General features: G+C 54.2%; 1 protein-coding gene across 1 annotated transcript in view; it reads right to left on the bottom strand.

The window, feature by feature from the left end:
- Positions 1 to 13,770: 13,770 nt before the first annotated feature.
- The window catches only part of SDC3 (syndecan 3), a 46,148-nt gene continuing 39,702 nt past the window's right edge, over positions 13,771 to 20,216 (bottom strand). Inside the window, 4 exon segments of the mRNA XM_032710331.1 lie at positions 13,771 to 16,392; positions 17,481 to 17,751; positions 19,325 to 19,702; positions 19,704 to 19,954. Coding sequence (XP_032566222.1) covers positions 16,226 to 16,392; positions 17,481 to 17,751; positions 19,325 to 19,702; positions 19,704 to 19,954 — 1,067 coding nt within the window. The 3' untranslated portion in view covers positions 13,771 to 16,225.

Below are 20,216 nucleotides of genomic sequence, written 5' to 3'. Positions count from 1 at the left end.
AGAGCCTCTGGGAGCTCTCGAGGAGGCAGAAAGAATGAAAAATGATTAATTAGGCTGTTCTTAATTTATTATCATCCCTCACTGCTGACACCCGGCACCAGGCTTGGCTCCAGCCAGAGGGTGGAGATGTGGGAGCTGCCGTGAGGGGATGATCCTGTTCCAGCCCTGCCCAGAGGTGAACAGGGACACGTGGGAATGAGGAGGAGGTGGAGGGGCTCTTCAGGTTCCTCCAGGAAAAATAACAGCCCAGGATTTCCATGGATGTTAAATCTCCTCCCTGAGGAGTTACCTGGTCTGAGGGAGGGCAGGGTTGGATGGATATCGGGGAGAAATCCTTCCCTGGGAGGGTGGGGATGGGCTGGGATGGAATTCCCAGAGAAGCTGTGGCTGCCCCATCCCTGGAAGTGTCCAAGGCCAGGTTGGACAGGGCTTGGAGCAACCTGGGCTGGTGGGAGGTGTCCCTGCCCATGGCAGGGGGTGGAACGAGATGGGCTTTAAGATCCCTTCCAGCCCAAAGCATTCCCTGATTCCATGATCTCATAGGAGAGGTGGCAGCAGCGTGGAGAACAATGGAAGGATGTGAGTAGGGTTTTTTATTTTCAGGGCAGAAATCCAGACTGTGATCCCAAACCTTCTTGGTGGAGCAGGAGAACAAAGAACACACACTGTCCACGTTGTTAACCCTCAGCAGGGATATGTGTTATCCCTGTGGTTATCCCTCAGCAGGGATATGTGTTATCCCTGTGGTTATCCCTCAGCAGGCAGGAGCAGGGCTCTGGGTGAAGGTCCACGTTGATGGGTGGTGCTCTCTCTCCACCTAAACCACCCTCCAACTTCTCTTACCAGCCCAGGGACACCTTAGAAAACCGGGTTTCAGAGACATCCCTTCCCAGGACACCGCTCCATGGACTCTTCTCCCAGGGAACAACGACAGCACGAGAGGAAACGGCCTCAAGTCGTGCCAGGGGAGGTTCAGGTTGGATGTTAAGGGAAAAATTATTCATGGAAAGGGTTGTCAAGCACTGGAAGAAGCTCCCCGGGGCAGTGGTGGAGTCACCACCCCTGGAGTGTTCCAAAAACATGCAGATGTGGCACCTGGGGACATGGGTTGGGGGTGGTGACCCTGGCAGTGGTTGGACTTCAGGATCTAAGAGGGCTTTTCCAGCCTGAATAATTCCATGAGTCTGAAAGGCACAGGCAAGAAGTGCCTGAAAACCAGGTCCATTTCAGAGCTTTTCCCCCAGTTTTTTAGCTGCTGGATTCATTGCCTGGGGTGGGTTTGGATTTGAAGTGTTGGGCTGTAACAAAGGGGATGCCCTGGGGGACAATAACTTGGATCCAGACGGAAACCTGAGCCCCAGACCGGGCACAAACCTCCTGTTTCTGAGCAGGAATTAACTCCTGACTGCTCCCTGCCAAGAGGAAGCTTCCAGCCCCAGGTCAGGGAGCAGCAGAAGGAATCATTTCCATCCCCAACTGCTGCAGTGAGAAAATACTGGATTGGAGGGACTGCAGAGCAATCCCTGTCTGTGCCTCAGTTTCCCCAGTGTGTGGCCAAGAGGAAGCTAAAAAAAGCCTAAAACTCAGAAACTCTCCTGGTTCAACCCTATAATTTTAGGATCTTGCCAGAAAACTCCCTGTCTGCCTCTATTCCTTTCTCTCCCCTTCCTCCAGCAGCCCCTCTGGGGACACTGCAGGTCTCTGGGAGCACCCCTGGGTGCCAGGACAGCTCTGCTGTGAGCCAGGAGTGGAGCCCTGTCCCAGCCTGGGCTGATGAAAGCCTTGGCATCACCCAATTACCTCGAAACTGCTCTCAACTCTGGCCAAATTAAGGTAAAATGCAAAGAAAGGTGTTGATTCCCAGCCTCCAAAAATAGACAACAGGGAGAGGGGTGTTTGTAGAAGACACAGGTGAGGGAATAAAGAATAAACCCCACATTTCCCCGAGTCTCAGTAATTCAAAGCAGAGCAGCCTCTCTCTGTAACCCCCCCTTGGCCACAGACTGTTCCAGACAAGGCAGTGGGGAGGATTCCCCCTCCTGCTGCTCCTGATCTTCACATCCCCTCTCCTGCTGCCACTGAGGTGGGGGGGACACGTCTGTCCCCAGGCAGTGCCACCCAGGGGGGCTTCAAGCTCCGTCACCCCCCCCAGTTTGCAGGGAAGGAAGAGGGTCCCTAAACTCCCCCACCTTGAGAAAGGCATGAGCTGCAAAGCCACAACATTTCTGGTGAGAAAACCTCCTGCCCCGGGTGAGAGATCCCCTCCAGACTGTTTGGTGCAACGATTTGCAGCTGGATGGAATATTTGCATGCAGAGACCACCTCTGCCAGCCCTCAAATGAGCTCCTGCCCTGCTGTTTGAAGCCAGGAGGTTGTGCTGGGAGATGGGATCCAGCTGGATGGGGTGGAGTGGGGTGGTCATGGGGCCCAAATGAAGTCTTCTCAAGTCCTTCTGAGCTTGGGCAGTGTTGTTTTTTAAACAGAATGCAAAGGATTTCTGTGCTGGGAACACCCAGTTCCTACTGCTGCACCCAGTTCCTATCACCCAGTTCCAGCCTGGCCTTGGACACTTCCAGGGATTCCAGGGGCAGCCACAGCTTCTCTGGGAAATCCATTCCAGGGCCTCCCCACCCTCACAGCCAACAATTCCTTCCCAATATCCCATCTCTCCCTGTCCTCTGGCACTGGGAAGCCATTCCCTGTGTCCTGTCCCTCCATCCCTTGTCCCCAGTCCCTCTCCAGCTCTCCTGGAGCCCCTTTAGGCCCTGCAAGGGGCTCTCAGCTCTCCCTGGAGCCTTCTCTTCTCCAGGGGAACCCCCCCAGCTCTCCCAGCCTGGCTCCAGAGCAGAGGTGAATAATATCCTATCATTCTTAATTCTAATTCTAATTCTTGTCATTCTTCTTTGCTAAAATGCAAATGGTCCCAGTGTGTCTTGGTTCCCAGGAAGTCCTGTCATCCCATGTTTCTAACCCTGGCACCTGGAGATGGCTCCTGAGGGTCAGGCTGGAGCTGGGAGGTGGCTTTGCCAAGCTGTTGTGTAAAGATCCACCAGGTCTGGCAGAGCAGGGCCTGGGGTCCCTCTCTAAGCTCTTCCAGGACCTCACACCCTCACAGAGAGGAATTTCTCCCCAAATCCATCTCACCCTCCTTTCTTTCCATTTAAAGCCTTCCCCCCTTCCTGTGGTCCAGATCCCAAGGGAAGTCCTATGGCCATGTCAGGAAACACCATTCCTGATGGAAGGAACGGGGCTGCTCATGTTTTCCTCTGGAGATCATTGCCAGGGAAGAAATTCAGTGTGAGTTTTATCAGAACCAGCTGTTCCAGTTCTCCATTCCCGGTGACTGAGTGTTGATGGGAGAGGATTACAAAAAATAATGAGAGAGGCAGGATCAGATGGGAAGGTTTGGATTTTATCTAAATGGAGCCCTGCAATGGATTGAGCCCTTATTATTATTATTGTTTTGTTACAGGCAGCAGCACAGGGTCCCTATTATTTTTAATTGGCTTTGTTCCTCGTTAGATTGAGCACAGATTGTCAGAACTCCTTCCTGAATGCAAATCCAGGCACCAAATGTCCAGCCAGGCTCCAGCAGTCCTGGATAAATAGGGATTTTTTTTTAATTTTTTTTTTTTTCTGGACATTTCTATAGGGGGAAATATTCCATTAGGGAATTCTCTGTTCTCTTGGATACAGGCTTGAGCTGTCCTGTCCCTCATGAAAAACAGCTCCTGGTTTGTGGAGGGGAGGAAATACGTCCGAGCAGGGGAGGGATACAAATTCCAAAGGTGTGTTTGTATTGTCCTGCAGCAGGTAAATAATGGGAAATGTTTCAGTGCTGGGTTAACTGCTATTAATAACTGCTGATGCTCAGGAAATGCTGTCACACAGAGCAGGAGTGGGCTGCTCTTTGCCTCAAATCCAGCACAATAGACCAAAAATATTCTGGGGCGGCATCCTGGAGTCCAGATATCCATCAGCCCACCAGGAGTCCTGTCCCTCAGACCAGGACAAGGACTTGTATCCGGCCATTCTCTGCTGGGATTTTATTAGCATTTGTCTGAAAGGACTTCCTGTCCTTGGAAAGCAGGGGAAAGAGCCCAGGAGCTGCAAAAAAGGTGGGAAGAAACACAGGGAGGACGTTTGGGTGAGGAGGAGCCCCAGAGAGATGGGTGGGAATGACCTCAGAAGACCTGGGAAGAGGTGGGAATGAGGATGGGGGGGGGGGGTATTTATGTAGAGGACACTGAAATAGGACAGGAGGTGACACTCTGTGTCCTGGGATGAGCCAGGATGGGTCAGAGCCTCCAGCAGAGCTGCCCTGGGAGCAGCAGCTCAGCTTTAGTATTGGGAAATCCTGATTATTTGAGGTGTGAAGGACAGCTCAGAAAGGATTTGGAACCCACTGAGGATCAAACTGGGGGTGGTTCCATCTCTGCCAAAATGCTGCTGGTGCTGGGGTGGAGAGATGGGACGTCTGGGAGGGGGGTAAAGCCTTGAAGGCGTTTGAGCCTGACCTTGTCCTTCAACACCTGAATGTTTAGGTGGGTTTAAGGTCTTGCCCAATCCAGGTAGAGCTCCACCTCCCTCCCTGGCCTGCTTCTTCCCCAGCAGGACAAGGGGGAATGGTTTCCCACTGCCAGAGGGCAGGGTCAGATGAGATATTGGGGAGAAATCCTTCCCTGTGAGGGTGATGAGGGGCTGGGATGGAATTGCCAGAGAAGCTGTGGCTGCCTCATCCCTAGAAGTGTCCAAGGCCAGGTTGGACAGGGCTTGGAGCAACCTGGGCTAGTGGAAGGTGTCCCTGCCCATGGCAGGGGGTGGAACTGGATGAGCTTTAAGATCCCTTCCAACCCAAACCTGGGATTCTGTGGTTCCCTGGAGGAAGTCCTGCCGCTCATTTAGGATGTCCCCACCCATCATCCAAGCCCCTGCCATTGCATCCAAATATCCTCCAGCATTTGGACACCCTGCAGAGTCTGCTCAGGCTCCAGGACCTTCATCCCTGGCATCCTGTGGTGCCAGTGTCCCTGGAATATGTCCCTAGAATGTGTCCCCTGACTCCCAGCCTGTGGAAGCACATCCCCGCAGCCGGTGTGAGGACCAAGAGCCAGACCCAGCCGACCCAGCCAGAGGGTTTTTGCAGCTGTGCTGCCTCTCCTGGCTACAGAACTGCCCCCTGTGCCCGCTGCTGCCTTGGCTGCACCCCTGCAGCAAAGCCCAGTACCCCGGGGAGGGACACCCGGGAGCCCTGGAGCCGTTTCCAGGCGCGGCAGAAAGCGGGAGCCACCAGGGCTGGATGCCAGATGGGCTCTCCCTGAGCTGGGAAACAGCCAAGTCCTGGCAGCAGACACGTCCTGGGGGCTGGACAAGGACAGCTGGGACATCTCTGGGCTGGGCACTGGCAGAGGAAGCGTCTGAGGCGCTGCTTTGGCCTGGGATGAGGTGCCGGGATGGACTGGAGGGGTTTGCTGGGCTGGTCCTGGCTCCGCCTGGCAGAGCTGCACAGCACCCCCACCTGCATCTCAACTCATAAATATTGTTGTTATCTCCCAAATTTTAGAATGAAATAGCTCGGAGGGAAATCTCTCCCCCCCCAGCAAAGGAGCAGGCAGGACAAGCTGCCTTCCCGAGGTTTCCCTGTTGGATGCTGGGATGGGGAATCATCCCCTGCTGGTCCTGACCTCTCCACCATCACTTCCAAACAACACATTATTCACAAGGTCACTTACCTTCCCGTGCTTTGTTTTGTAAATGATGATTTTTTTGAGATCAAAAACGGATTTTTAACTTTCTGACCAAGTTTTTTAAAAAGTTTTTACCATGTAAAAGCTGGTCATTATTGCTTTGTTTTCTGATTATTTGTTTCCTGATTATCCTGTGTAAAATTGCTGCTGGTGCCTTTCCACTTCTTCTCTACATATATTATTAAATGATACAGATGAAATAAAATAGACATAAATTGTGTTTTCCTATCCATATGGAATGTTTTAGAACCACAATAACTGGATCACTTGGAATTCCAGCCCTGTCCTCTGCTGTTCTCACTCTCCCTCCCAGCCAGGCACTGCCTGCAAATTTAATAATCATCCATGTTGTGCCATCATTCAACTCCTAATGAAAATATGGGATAAACCTGCCCCCAGGAGAGACCCTGCCTGGATTCCCACTTCATCCATCCATCCATCCATTCTGACAGGGAACTGCTGACAACCCTTCCCGGGTATTTACAACCAGGTTTTTCACCCTCCCCAACAAATACTCCATGGCAATGAGGGAGTGACAAACCCTGGTCGTGTCTGGCACAGGCAGGTCCTTGTTTGTGCCCAGAACAAGGTTCCTGGGCACCAAAGGGCCGTGAGATGCCAAGAACTGATGTGTCCAAACCAAGCCCATCGTGCCTGATGTCCTTGTCACCATCCCAGCAGCGTGGCTGTGTCACCCAATATATTCCAGTTTATGACATAAACCAGGAAGCTTAAAGCAAAAAGTGGTCCTTTTCCCACTTTTTTTTTTTTTTTGGAAGTCCCTTCACAGCTCTGCAGTGGGATTTAATGCTTCCAGGAAGCTCAGCCAGGTTTTTAAGACGTTTCTTGGGTCCGGGTTCTTTGCAAACATCCACCCTGGAGCACGTTGCTCATCCCTGAGCTCCTGCCTTGGCTGCTCTGAAGGTCTGGGGAGACCTCAGGGCTCAAACCTGCATCAGTGTGACCTTGTGCATCCCCTGGGCGCAGGGACAGACACGGGGAGCTGAGGTAAATTCCTCAATCCTTTTTCTGGGATAAATTAGCCTCGATCCCTCAGTTCCTCAGCGCTGAGGACCCGTGTCACCCACGTGCCTCCAAACCCTTTGGCTTCCCCCTGGTTAATCCTTTCCTTTGGAGCCTGGGCAGAGCATTTTCCTGCTCCATCTGAAGCCTTTTAGTACCAATACCAGTAATTTTGGTGGGTTTAGGAACCTCCTGACTTTGACTACCGGGAAATGTTGCATTTCAGCCTTTGTAGGATCATCAAGGTTGGAAAAGACCCCCAAGACCAACAAGTCCAACCACTCCTCAGCACTGCCAAGGCCACCACTAACCCATGTTCCCAAGTGCCACATCCACATGGCTTTTAAATCCCTTTTAAATGGTGATTCCTGTGCTGGTGCCCGACCACCCTTTCCAGGAAGAAAATTTTCCTAACAGCCAATCTAAACTTATTATTGCTCCTGCTTTAGGGTTATCCCTTCACACCCCAATTTCAAGGAGCAGTGACACTGCACATAAACCTGGATCTCCCCTCCCCAAACTTAGGTTTAAGCTGGAGTTCTGACCCTAAACCGGGCATTTTTCACAATGCAGCTTTTTAGAGCACGAGCACAAGGGCTTCTCCAGCTGTTGGCTCTGGAGGGCTTTGGGGACAGTTCTCTCTGGTGACAATCTTGTTTCACCTCTGGGTTGGTGCCTGCAGACCTATCCCAGCTGTGTGTCCCCAGGGTGGGCTGTGCTGGACACTCAGGGGTGAGTTGTGACTGTTCTCCCTCTGCCAGTGTTTAAAAGCCCTGTAAGCCCAGGAGGGGGTTTAGTGCCTTTGGCCCCTTAATTTGCAAGGTGAAATCTCAATAACAGTGTTATTTTTGGAGCCTTTCGCTCGTGTCACAGAGATTTATAAAGGGTGAGTCACAGGGACACCCTTTTGCTGAGGAAAACTGGACCATTTGGGGTTGTCCTGCCAAGCCCTGGGGGGCTGCAAGGCTGCTGTGGGGAGGGAAAATTCCTGTCACTGCCATTGGGGGAAAAAAAACATACAAGAAATGGGGCTGGGGATATAATTAGAGGCTGTTTCAAGCCTCCAGCCTGAATACCAACACCTCAGGCAGGCAGTTCCTCACTGCTCTGCAGTGGCTGCAGCAGCTGCCAAGTGTGGGGGTTGTCTGAGCACCAGCACAGTGGAGTCATTATTGGGACAGGCCTGGAAACCTGGATGGGTGGCCCTGGAAAAGCTGAGACACCTCTGTGGGCAGTGAGAGCTGCTTTGGGGAGCAGTGCTGGGGGACAAAGGGCTGGGGGGGGATTGGGATCTGCCCAGCTCTGATGGTTGGGGTGAAAAGGGAGTGATTTGGGGCTCTAAATGTCCCAGTGAGGGAAGAATGGGGTTTGCCCACTGGGCCAGTCTCTAACCTTGCTAAAGGCCAAGTTTTGGGTTATCCAGAGCAGCAGTTTGACTCTCTGTGGATGAAGCACTTGGTGGTGGAGCAGGAGAACCTTCAGCCGCAGGGCAGCAGGTCCAGGCCGGCCGTAAAAACCAGCAGTGCTTCAAAACACGCTCCCCAAACCCAGCCAGAGGGATGTTCCCTGGAATTCCTGCCAGGAGCACAGCACCACTGGGGCTGGGGGCAGGTTTGGTGGCACGTGGAGCACATCCAGTTCATGGGGATACTGCTGGGAGCCTCTGGGGAGCCTCCTGGGGCACAGCACTGACCTCGGCTGGGGCTGGCTCTGGAAACAGTGTGAGGCCATAAATCCGTGTCTGCTGCTGCAGGGACACATCTGTGGAGGTCTGACTGGTTAAATACATCCAGTATCTCCTTCCAGAGGCCAACAGCATCCCTGCCAAATCTCGCACCGCGTTCGCTTCCAGGAATCACTTTGGAGAGGAGCTGTGAGAGCAGGAGCAGGGCCAAGAGTCCAGGCTGCTTCCACTTCCTGCTCCTCACGGCTGGAACAGCTTCTCCAGGCTGCTGGTGACACTGGTGGGATGTGGGGACACAGTGGCTCAGCCAAAATCATCAACTCACAGCACGGTTTGGGCTGGAAGGGATTTTAAAACCCATCTATTCCCAACCCCCTACCATGGGCAGGGACACCTCCCACTAGCCCAGGTTGCTCCAAGCCCTGTCCAACCTGGCCTTGGACACCTCCAGGGATCCAGGGGCAGCCACAGCTTCTCTGGGCAACCTGTGCCAGGGCCTCTCCACCCTCCCAGCCAACAATTCCTTCCCAATATCCCATCTAACCCTGCCCTCTGGCAGTGGGAAGCCATGTAGGACATGATCTCACCAACACTGCTGATGTGCTGGGTAATTACAGGCATTGAGCTCTTGGGGAGAGAAAAAACTCCAAGGTTTTTGAACTTTTCATAGGTAGGTAATTCCTGGTAGTTCAGCAAAATGATTTAGTGAAGCTTCACATCGGATGCATCAGGGAAGTTCTGTGAGTCATGGAATCAGGGAATGGTTTGGGTTGGAAGGAACCTCAAAGCCCATCCAGTCCCACTCCCTGCCATGGGCAGGGACACCTCCTGCTATCCCAGGTTGCTCCAAGCCCCGTTCAACCTGGCCTTGGACACTTCCAGGGATCCAGGGGCAGCCACAGCTTCTCTGGGCAACCTGTGCCAGGGCCTCCCCACCCTCACACAGAACAATTCCTTCCCAATATCCCATCTCTCCCTGTCCTCTGGCAGTGGGAAGCCATTCCCTGTGTCCTGTCCCTCCATCCCTTGTCCCCAGTCCCTCTCCAGCTCTCCTGGAGCCCCTTTAGGCCCTGCAAGGGGCTCTCAGCTCTCCCTGGAGCCTTCTCTTCTCCAGGGGAACCCCCCCAGCTCTCCCAGCCTGGCTCCAGAGCAGAGGGGCTCCAGCCCTGGAGCATCTCCAGGGCCTCCTCTGGACTCTCTCCAGCAGCTCCACGTCCCTGTGCTGTTGTTCCCAGGGCTGGGGCAGCTCTGCAGGGGGGTCTCACCCGAGGGGGCAGAGGGGCAGATCCCCCCCTCCCTGCTGCCCAGGCTGGGGGATCAGCCCAGGTTGTATTTGGCTTTCTGGGCTGCAAAATCCCAGGAATCTCCATGCTCTCCGTGCTCTCCCCCCTCCTTCCAAACCTCCCCCATGGTCCAGCACAGGCACTGCCAGGCTGGGCTGGGCTGGTCCACAGTGCCCAGGGCTCCCCAGCACCCCTGCAGTTGCCATGGAGACCATTCATTCACCAAATTAGGACCAAAGACCACCATCCCTTCCCCACCATCCCTTTCCCACCATCCCTTCCCCACCATCCCTTCCCCACCATTCCTCTCCTGATGGCACCAAGACCTGAGAACGAGTGAGATCTTCTCCCTCCAAAAACCCCACAGACCCCCAGGACAATGGGCAGGAAAAAAAAAGCCAGGCAAAGCCCTGGGCAGACAATGTTTAAATGACTTTATTTTTGTTTTTTTTCCTCCTTTTATAAATGGGCACAGCACAGAAATAATTAAAAAAAATAGACAGTACCATTACAGTGCTAGATCCATTGGCAAAGATTATTTTTTATAGTCTTTTTTTCTTTTTTTTTCATTATTTTTAAAGTTTTGGCCATTGAGTAAGAACAAAAACAATTAACAAACATTTTATTTTATTTTTTTTTGTTTTTTAAACAGACACTATGAAGCAATTTAAGTACTAAACTCTAGAAGAGTTATGTACATACAAAAAAAAGTTCTGTTTAAGATATGTTTCCTATTAAAAATATTTACATGCATTTTTTTTTCCCCTCCCATATTCCTTGAAAGGTACAACATTTGGGAGTGTTCCAGATTTTTTGAGTTTTTGTTCTCCTGTTGGGATTGTAAATCAGCTCCAAAGAAAGACTGAAGCGGGGTCACTTGTTGGGCTTTCCTTTGAGTCCCTGAAATCTTCTGGAAAGGGATATTTTATTTTATTTTTTTTTGGATGTATATCAACGGATTCTTTTTTTTTTTCTTTTATTTTTTGTTACTCTTTTTTAATTTATACAAGAACATTTCCTGTTTTATTTACAGAAGAACCAAGGGGTGATGGTTTATCCTGGAGATGTGGTGGGTGGAGTGAGGGAGAAGCAGGTGATTTTTAAAAAGTAGTTCCATCGAACTGCGCTGGGTTGTTGTTTTTCTCAAGTCAGCAGTTCCTGTCTGGGTTGATTGTCAGCTGTGCTGGGGTGACTTCGACCAGGTGGGACCCACAAGAGGGGGAATTTAAAGCCCAGAAAGTCACTGGTTACCCTCGAGGTCTTTGGAGATGCTGCGGATGAACCGTCGGGAATGTCGGGGTGAAAAAAAAATTGGGCATCGCGGGGGGGGGGGGATTTTTTTACCCCCAAAAAATCAACGTAATAGAAAACAAAACAAAACAAAACAAAACAACAAAAAACACCAAAGGAAAAAAAAATTAAAACCAAACAAAGTTTGTACACTCCAGACTGAGACTCCTCTAGAGACGGGGTATGGGAATGTCCATGGAGCTGCAGGCACGAGGGTTGTGGGACACGCCGGAGCCACCACGGGGCCTCGGGAGCATCCCGGGATCTGCTCCAGCTCCAGCAAGTCCAAAGGCTCCTTATCCCCCACCCTGGAACACCCAGAGCCAGACTGGAGGTGACCAGGATCAGGCTGGTGCTGTGACAGGGAAGGAAGGAGCAGCAAGGAATTCATGAGGAATCCTGCATCCATCCCATGGGATGGGGTGCAAGGGCTGCAGAGCTGCTGATAAACACCACTCCTGCTCCTCCTCTTCCTCCTCCTTCTTCCTCCTCCTCCTCCTCCTCCTCCTCCTCCTCTTCCTCCTCCCCCTCCTCCTTCTCCTCCTCAGGTGCAGAGTTCACCCTGAACCTGTTCCTGTCCCCGTGCCTTGCACGCACACGTATATACATATATACATATATATTAATTACATACACATATATATACATACAGACACACCACACACCCATTCCCTTGCTCCCAGAGGACCCCCAGAAGCTGCCAAGGATATCCCAGGGAGGCATCCCAACGAACCTTTGGGAGCTGTCCCAGTCAAAACCTCTCAGTGCTGCAAACTCGGCATCACTTTTAGAGTCTCGCAGAAAAGCTTCGAGCCCCCTCCCTCCCCTCCCCCCCCCCAAAAAAAAGAGTGCTTAGGGAGGAAAAAAATGAATTTAAAAATCCAGTCTTTGTTTTTTAAGAGGGTTTTGTTCTTGTTAAAGCTGGTCACTCGTAGCAGGGGTTGGAGAGGAGGGGTCTGGAGAGCCAGAGACAAGGCCTGTGTGTAGCAAAGGGATCGTTGGCACCCATCGGGCAAAATAAGGAGAGAACGGGATATTTTGAGAGAAACCAGCACACCAGGGCACCCATCCAGCCCAGAGCCACCACCTTCCCTGCAGCAGGATCCCCTAAGCTTGTTTTTGTCCTGCTGCTTGCTTTTGAAAGGTTCAAAATCAAAGGGATTTCTGGAGGAAAGACACATTTCAGTCCCAGCCCTGCAAATCCCATCCAGGCCTTGGTCCTGCAGCTGACTGGGGCCCCTCCATCCCCTGCCTTTCCCATCCTCCCCCTTCCAGCCCCTCCTCTGGACTCTCACACGTGTTTTCTGGCCTTCCCTTCCCTCCTCCTGCCTCCTCCTTATTTCTGTGGCCCGGGAGTCCCTGGATATTTATCATTCTCCTACTGCAAAGCTGAGAGTGCCTGAAGGGCAGCACAGCTGGCAGAGGAGCCCAGCCCACCTTCCAGAGCTGTGCAATTCCAGAGCTTCTAAAATCCTTCAGCTGGCGAGGCAAAGAGTCCTCCTTCAGCTCCAGCACATCACACACACACGTGGACAGGCAGAAAAGAGAAGGAAAAAACAAGTGGGAAATCCTTACTCTGCTGCCACCCCCCCTCAGGGAGCACAGCTGGAAGGACGGGCACAGCTGGGAGCACCAGCAGGGATGTGTCTGTGCCCAGAGGGATGATGCCAGGCAGAGCTGGCAGGTTTGGGGAGGGGGTGATGTGGGAGATGCTCGAGCTGAGATTGGAGTTAATTTTCCTAAAGATCCGCTCGGCAGCCAAACCAGCAGCTGAGGGAGGGCGCTGGGGTCCCTCCCCCCTGGGCTGCCTCGCTTCTTCCCGATCCATCTTCCCACCAGGAATGCCCCAAAAGCCCTGGAGCACCCGAGCAGAAGCCACCCCCACCCCTCTGAGATGAGCTCAGCTGGGTAAAACTGGGGCCAAGGTTGTGGGTTCAGTCCCGGTATGGGCTTGAGCTGGGCTTGAGACTCAAGAGTCAGGCTTGATGATCCTCGTGGGTCCCTTCCAGCTCAGAAAATGCCCCCCTGCACCCCCTGGCAGCACCATGCCACCAGGTTCCACTGGGGTTTTCCCCATCCCATGGAGAAACCATGGTGGCTGAGGGTTTTTTGGGAGGTGACCTTTCCCAAACACACACAGCCCGTGTCCAGCTCTGTCCCACCATCCCCTACCCTCGGAGGGAGGCTCAGGATCAACCACCTCCAGCAAGACAAGGCTTTTTTCCCCTCCCAAGCCTCAACTCCACCAACTAACCCAGTGCCCCTGAGGAGCTGAGGTGACAGGAAAGGCTGTGACATAACTCATAACTCATAATTTACCACCAGAAAGGTGGGCTCCAAGCCCAAAAGATGCTCTTAGAGCCTCTCTGGGCAGACAGCAACACAGCCAAGGTGTGGGAGAAGGAGAAGAACGATGAATTAAGACTTTGATCACTTCTGATGATCACTTTAATGACCTTCACGTCTTTTTTTTTTGCACGTGCTCATCTCCTCCTTTTAATTACTGCAAAGAAAAGATCCTGCCCTGGCTCCTCTCCCCCCCTCCCACTTCCAGCCTCCCTCACTTGGCAAACTGTGACGGATTTAAGTGCCAGGATTACAACTTAACACCAGCTGAGAGAGCCGAGGTTAAGCTTGAGCGAATAAAAAAATTGTATTATGGAACTTCAGACTATTAAATAGGGGGGAAAAAAAGGAATGAAGAAGATTAGGGAAGCAGCTAAGAAAAGCAGTATTAAAAAGATTAAGCTGGGAGAGGTTTTTTTTTTTCTTTAATGCAAGCTCAAAGGATTAATTCCACGTTTTTCCAAAAGATGGTGGGTTTGGGTGGCCTTGATGCCAAACCCAACTCATTAAATCATGAAGAGGCTTGATTTCTACCACTGCCCACTGCTTGGGCCCCTTGGGTGGACCCAAAAGGACCAAAAATCCCCCCAAAGCATCCAATTACTGAGTTGGAACTCCCCTTTGAGCAGGAAAAAGTGGCTTTTGCCCCCAGGGTGGCACCAGCCTCTTCAGCTGTGTGGACCCTCCTTCCCTCCACATCCTCCACAGCCCAAGGAATGCCCAAGGATGGAGCCAAGGAATGGTCACACACTCACTCAACACCATCTGCCTTCCAGCACCACCATCCAAGGCATCCAATGGGATCATTTCCAAACTCCCAAGAACCTAAACCCACGCTGATTTTGAGGCTGGCGGCTCTAAATTGGGCATTTTAGAGCTGATCCATGCACAGGGCTCTGTTTCCTACCCTGAAGTAAAGCCAGGCTGTCATTTTGGGTCACACCCCAAAGGGAGTGTAGCCCAACCCTCCTATTTGCCCACCCACAAATCCCATCCAACCATCCCATGCAGTGCAATGAAAATTTACAGGGATTTCATATATATAACTGTGTATGTACGTGAGTGTGCATGTATATATATATATATATATATTTAAAATATGCATTTGGCCTCTCAAATCCCTTCCCCAAAGAAGCTCTGCTGTCTCACACCCTCCACCAAGGCCATAAAACCCCATGTCCACCGACACCCTCGGGGGACAGAGTGTCACTGGCCCCGAGCAGGTTAATTCACAACACACAAAAGAGTCAAAGCAGCTCATTTTTCGCCCCGTTTTCCTGTTTAGATTGCACTAAGAGCAAAGCCAAGGTCTCCATGGGACACCATCGAGATCACAACCGTCGGGAAAACAAAGCTCCTTGACTGCATCCCGAGCGGCGCTTCAGCTAATTAAAAGCCAACTCATTGAAGTAACTAATTGACTTCCCTGTGCAGAGCTCGCTCCTGAAAATCCAGCCTTTCTGTAAGGCACAGTTGGATCTGGAAGAGGCCCTGCTGCTCTGCACCCTCAGAGGGGAAACCAGCTCTTGGGTGCTGCTGGGTTCCAGGGATCAGATGGCATCAGATGCCATCAGGCTCCTGGTGCCCCGGGGGTTATACTGGGATTTAAGGAACAACACAAGGAACACAAACCATCAGTCCTGGGGCTTTCCAGTGATGTGTAGCAGCCAAGCTCTGCCTCATCTTCCTCACCTCCTGGGTGCCTCCAGGGATCCCTCCCTGACCCCTGAGGGGACAGAGTGTCACCTCTCCTTGGCATCTCCTTCCTCGTGCTGCCTCTCCCGCCTTTGTTATCCACTCTGGAGGAATCTGGGAGAGGACTGAGCTTCTCCATATCCACCTCCACCCCTCGCCAGCTCCCCACCGAGCTCTGTTCCAAAACCAGCACTCTTGCAAGCCCAGTTTTGTTGGTCACAGTGAAACCTCAGCCTAAGCAAAGTCCCTTCTCCACCAAACCCCTCGGCAGGTTCAGGAGGTCGAAGGTCTCTGGCTGTTCCAGGGAGGTGGTGGCAGGAGGGTGGTGGCAGGAGGGTGGTGGCAGGAGGGTGGTGGCAGGAGGGTGGTGGCAGGAGCAGCAGGAGATGCCCCCGGTGCCGCTTCTTGCTGCTCCACAAACTCTCTGAAAAGCTGATCCAAAGAGATCATTCCCAGCCTACTGGCCACGTTTGTATTTATTTCTTATTTTGCCAAGAGCAAACCCCGGGGCAGCCAGGTATTCCAGCCCCTTGTGCTTTTTTCCAAGGTTCCAAGCATGTCTGGGAGTTGTGTCCTCTCTTCCAAGAGGAGCAGGGAGCGAGGGAATTCCTGCAAAGCAACCAACCCCGTTCAAAATGCAAACAAAAAAAATAAAAGCAAGACAGAGGGAAAGAAACCTCCCTCCTTTACGAATGGAAAAAAAACCAAGGAAGATAAATCCAAACCAAGCCCCCTGCGCCCCAGGACTGGGAGAAGGTGTCCGGATCCCAGAGTCCGTTGTGCTGGGAAAAGTCCACTTGACCTCCAGTCGCTGTGGGCAGCCTGACCACCCCACCCTGTGCTCTCCAGGGCGCTCCTGGGCACGGCCTCCTTGGCACTGGCTCCTTGCCCTGTCCATCCCAGCAGCGGGAAGGTCGGCGGGGCTCGCTCCGAGCTCGGCGATGCTCCGGGCACCCGACGTCTCATCACGCCAAAGATGTGTTTGCTCCTTCAGCTGTTGCGGGTTTTTGCTTTTTCAAACTCACAGTCTGATCCAAAGAAAAAAAAAAAAAAAGAGAGGGAAAGAGAGGGGGAAAGAGAAGAGACCGGATGAAGTAGAGGAGGAGGGCGAGTTTGGAGCGGGGAGGGAGGGAGGGCGAGGCACGCCGGCTCTCCTTCTACGCGTAGAACTCCTCCTGCTTGTCGGGCTTCTGGTAGGTCACGTTGGCTTGTTTGGGCTCCTCCAGGGTGTAACTGCCCTCGTCCTTCTTCTTCATCCGGTAGATGAGCAGCATGACCAGGAAGGCGGCGAAGAGAGCTCCCACCACGCCGCCCACGATCACGGCTGCAACACAACACGGGGCCGTCAGTGCCACCCTCGGCCCCGGCACAGACCAGCTGGGGAGGGGGCATTTGGGACTGCAGCTCGGCTTTGTGCTTTGCACAGAGCTTTGGGAGCAGCTTTTCTCCCAAAATCTACAGTTGGGAAAGATGACACGGAAGGTGGGGGGGCTAAAGGTTCAAGAGCTCCCCAGGGAGCGATGCCGAGGGCTGGTGGCACCCAAAGGCTTCTACTCTCAGCTGCACCTCAGTGGGTGATGCACCAGCACCAGGCAGCACAGGCTGTAACCTCATGTGAGGAGGGGCCCCCAAGAGCTGCTCATTTGGGTTCTACCCTCAGCTGGAGACCCCCAGAGCTTTGGCTGCCCCTCTGTGCCATCCTCAGTTGCTGGTGGGACACTGGCACCCCTGTCCCACCTCTGATGCCCCTCTGGCTGGGACAAGTGGCCCTCCCAGGGCATCTCCCTCCTCCCCTCAATCAATCAGAGGTGGCTGGGTGTTACTCAGCAGCACATCTTTCCACTGACATCCTGATTTTTTCCTGGAAACCCAGCTCATCAGGAGCAAGTCGTGCACAACTCTGTGCTGTCCTGGCAAAAAATGAGGAGCCCTGGGATGCTCCAAACTCTCCCAGCAAAGAATGAGGAGCCCTGGGATACTCCAAGCTCTCAAGTCAAAGAATAGGGAGCCCTAGGATGCTCCAAACTCTCCTGGAAAAGAAAGAGGAGCCCTGGGATGCTCCAAACTCTCCAACAAAGAAAGAGGAGCCTTGGGATGCTCCAAACTCTCCTAGAAAAGAATGAGGAGCCCTGGGATACTCCAAACTCTCAAGGCAAAGAATAGGGAGCCCTAGGATGCTCCAAACTCTCCTGGAAAAAAATGAGGACCCCTGGGACGCTCCAAAAATCTCCCAGCAACGAATGAGGAGCCCTTGGATGCCCATTTTGGCAGGTGAGTGTGGGTTATCCCAGGCTTGGCCCTACCTCAATGCCCTGCCAAAGACCAACCCCTCTCCTGGGGCATGGCCAGCCCAGATCTCTGCCCCCCAAGCCCCCCAGCCCTCCCTCCCCCAGCCCAGGCCCCTGGTCTCACCTATCAACACCTCTTTCCTCTCCAGGATGTTTTTCTGGGGCAGCTGTGCCGCGGAGTTGCCCGAGTCTATCGTGTTGTCCAGCAGCCCCGTGTCCGCGTTCCTGCCGGGCCCGGGTCCCGCCGGGGGGGTCACCACGGCCATCACCTCGTTCCCGAGGTCGGGACGGGTCGTCTCCTCCTCCTCCCGGATCTCAAAGTCCCCGCTGGGGCCGCTGCTCACTGGGACCTCCAGCTCGTTGTCCAGGGCTGTCGTCACCTCCCCCGGCTCCATCTGGGAGAGAGGACAAGGTGGAGCAGGGGACAAGGACTAAAGGGTGACTCCTGCCTCCGGCAGCTCCGGTGTGTTTAGAGGAAGGACATCACAGCAGCAAAGACAGGGTGGCCCTCTCAGTAGGGATAACACTGGGATGTCCCTTCCCTGAGCTGGGCAATGACACTGCAGCAGCGACACAGCTGCACTTCCCGGTGCTCCCCAAAGGGCTGGGCTGCACCACTCTGCTCTGTCCCCAGCCCAAGCACATTCAAGATGCACAGACTCTCACCTGTAGCTTCCCCTAAAGAGACCCCAGAGCCCAGGCCCTCCTTTGGGCTCTCTGTCCCCTGACCCACGGGGGGATGACACAGCTCACAGGTGCCTCCTTCCTACACACAAACAACACCAGCATTTGTTCCACAGCAACAAGGATCAGATGAGCACCATGGGGTCCCTTCCCTCCCCCTTTTCTCCCTTCCACCTGCTCTGATGGCTGCAGCCCTGTGCACAGGGCAGGAGCGGGAAGATCCTTCCCACCCAGGACATGGAGCCAGCCCAGATCCCTGCAGTCCCTGACCAAGCCCCCTGGCCAGGAAGGGAATCCAGCCCGGAGAGCAAACACAGGCTGGGCAGATGAGCCACTCCAATCCCTCCATCCCTCTTCCCTGCCTCCTGCACATCCCCGGGGCCAAATCCCTGCTGAGCTTCCCCCTTGTCCCTGCTGAGCTGGACCACACTGAGCATCCCTGAGCCAAACTTCCCTGGGATCCCTCCTTTGTGGGGAAAACGGCTCCTTCCACGGCCGCCTCGGCACAAACCGGGATGAGCAGAGCAGGGGGTGGGCGAGCGGGAGCCCTCTCCATATCCTCTCTGCCCGGGGCCAGCACACGGCTCAGCGCTTCCCACAAGCAGCCGTTTGTGTGACAGAGATTAATTGAAGGTCAGCGAGAGCCCAGAGCGCTCCCCGCTCGTGTTTGTGCGCAGAAAAGAGGGACTAGTTTAGACAAATCACTCCACCCTTCAGTCAAAGCGCTCGCAAAGGGCCCCCGAGGGGCTCTGAATGCGAGACGGATCAGTGGATTAAATCCCCTGCTCAGGACACCCGACGGGCAGGAAATGCACCATCAGGTCGTAATTGAGGAGCGTTTGGGAGGAGCGTTTGGGCCTCCCGCTGACAGGCCGGGAGCTGGGAAATGGAGCGGTGAGCCCGGACACCAAACCCCCGGGAAAGATGCTCTGTCCCCGTGGGATGTGGTGCCCCCAGCCCTGCACTCCTCCTGCCTGGGGAAGCTGTTCTGGAGCACCCGGGCAAGGCAGCACTGGGCTCACCAGGACATGTGTCACACCCCTGGGGGTGACATCAGCTCTGCCCCAGCCCCATCACCATGCCCTGCCCACGCTAAACCCCCCACTCTTTAGTTCCCCCCAAACTCCCAAATGTTCCACTCTCTGCAGAGCTGGAAGAGCCCAGCCTGGTTTGATCTCCCTCTGAGCAACTGGCCCAGGACAACTCAACCCCAGAGGCTTCCCATGGCCACCTCTTGGCTCCACACGTGGCCCACGAGCCCCTCAGAAGGGTCCTGCCTCCTACCTGGGGGGCTTCCGTGGGTGGCAGCGTGGCAGGAGCAGGTGGCAAGGCCGTGCTTTTTTCTGTGAGCTCTGCAGTCCTGGAGCTGGTGGGTTTGGGCAGGGACCTGGGCTTGGCTGTGCTGGTGGGGACAAGGCGTGACGTGGCCACCTCCGTGGGCGTGCTGGTCTCGGGGACGGCCGTGGTGGGAGTCTCCAGGGTGGTGGCCCGGGTGGTGGCTGCCTTGGTGGCAAAGGGGGGCAGGAACCTCCTGGTGGTGGTGGTGGTGGTGGTGGTGGTGGGCTTGGCCGTGGCCACGGTGGTGCTGGTGGTGGTCGTGGCCTGGGGGGTGGTCGTGGTGGCCGCCGTGGTGGTCGTGGTGGTCGCCGTGGTGGTCGGGGGGGGCGCTGGGAGTGGGGCTGGTGGTGGTGGTGGCTTTCCAGCTGGGGATCACCGGTGTGTCTGTGGTCCTGGAGATGTAGAGGAGGCTCGTGGTCTGCCCGGGGGTGGTGTCCTGGGCGGGGGATGGCTCCAAGGGGGTGGCCACGGGCTGCACGGCGGTGACGGGCAGCGCGGCCGCCGTGGTGGGCGGCGGCACTGCCGTGTCTGTGGGGAGGCTCATGGCTGTCTCCAGCCCCAGCTCCTGCTCAAAGTCTGAAACGGGTGGGAGAAGAGAGAAAAGTGAAGCCACTGCTGCCTCAGAATTTCCCAGGGCTGACCTGTGACTGGCCTCATCCCCCAAAAATAGAGCACAGAGTGGTTCCAGGCTCAGCTAAACCAAGGGCTGCAGAGCCCCTCCCTGGGGTCTGTGAAAGCTCTACCACACGTGCTCCTGTCGTAGAACTCCTGCTGAAGGGCTGATCCTGCCCAGCAGGGCCAGAGACCGAAATCCCAGAATCCCAGAATCGACCAGGTG

The sequence above is a fragment of the Chiroxiphia lanceolata genome, chromosome 24 (assembly GCF_009829145.1).
Source record: "Chiroxiphia lanceolata isolate bChiLan1 chromosome 24, bChiLan1.pri, whole genome shotgun sequence".
Taxonomy (NCBI): domain Eukaryota; kingdom Metazoa; phylum Chordata; class Aves; order Passeriformes; family Pipridae; genus Chiroxiphia; species Chiroxiphia lanceolata.
Note: the sequence above shows the minus strand (reverse complement) of the source record. Positions and strands in the feature narration are given on the sequence as shown.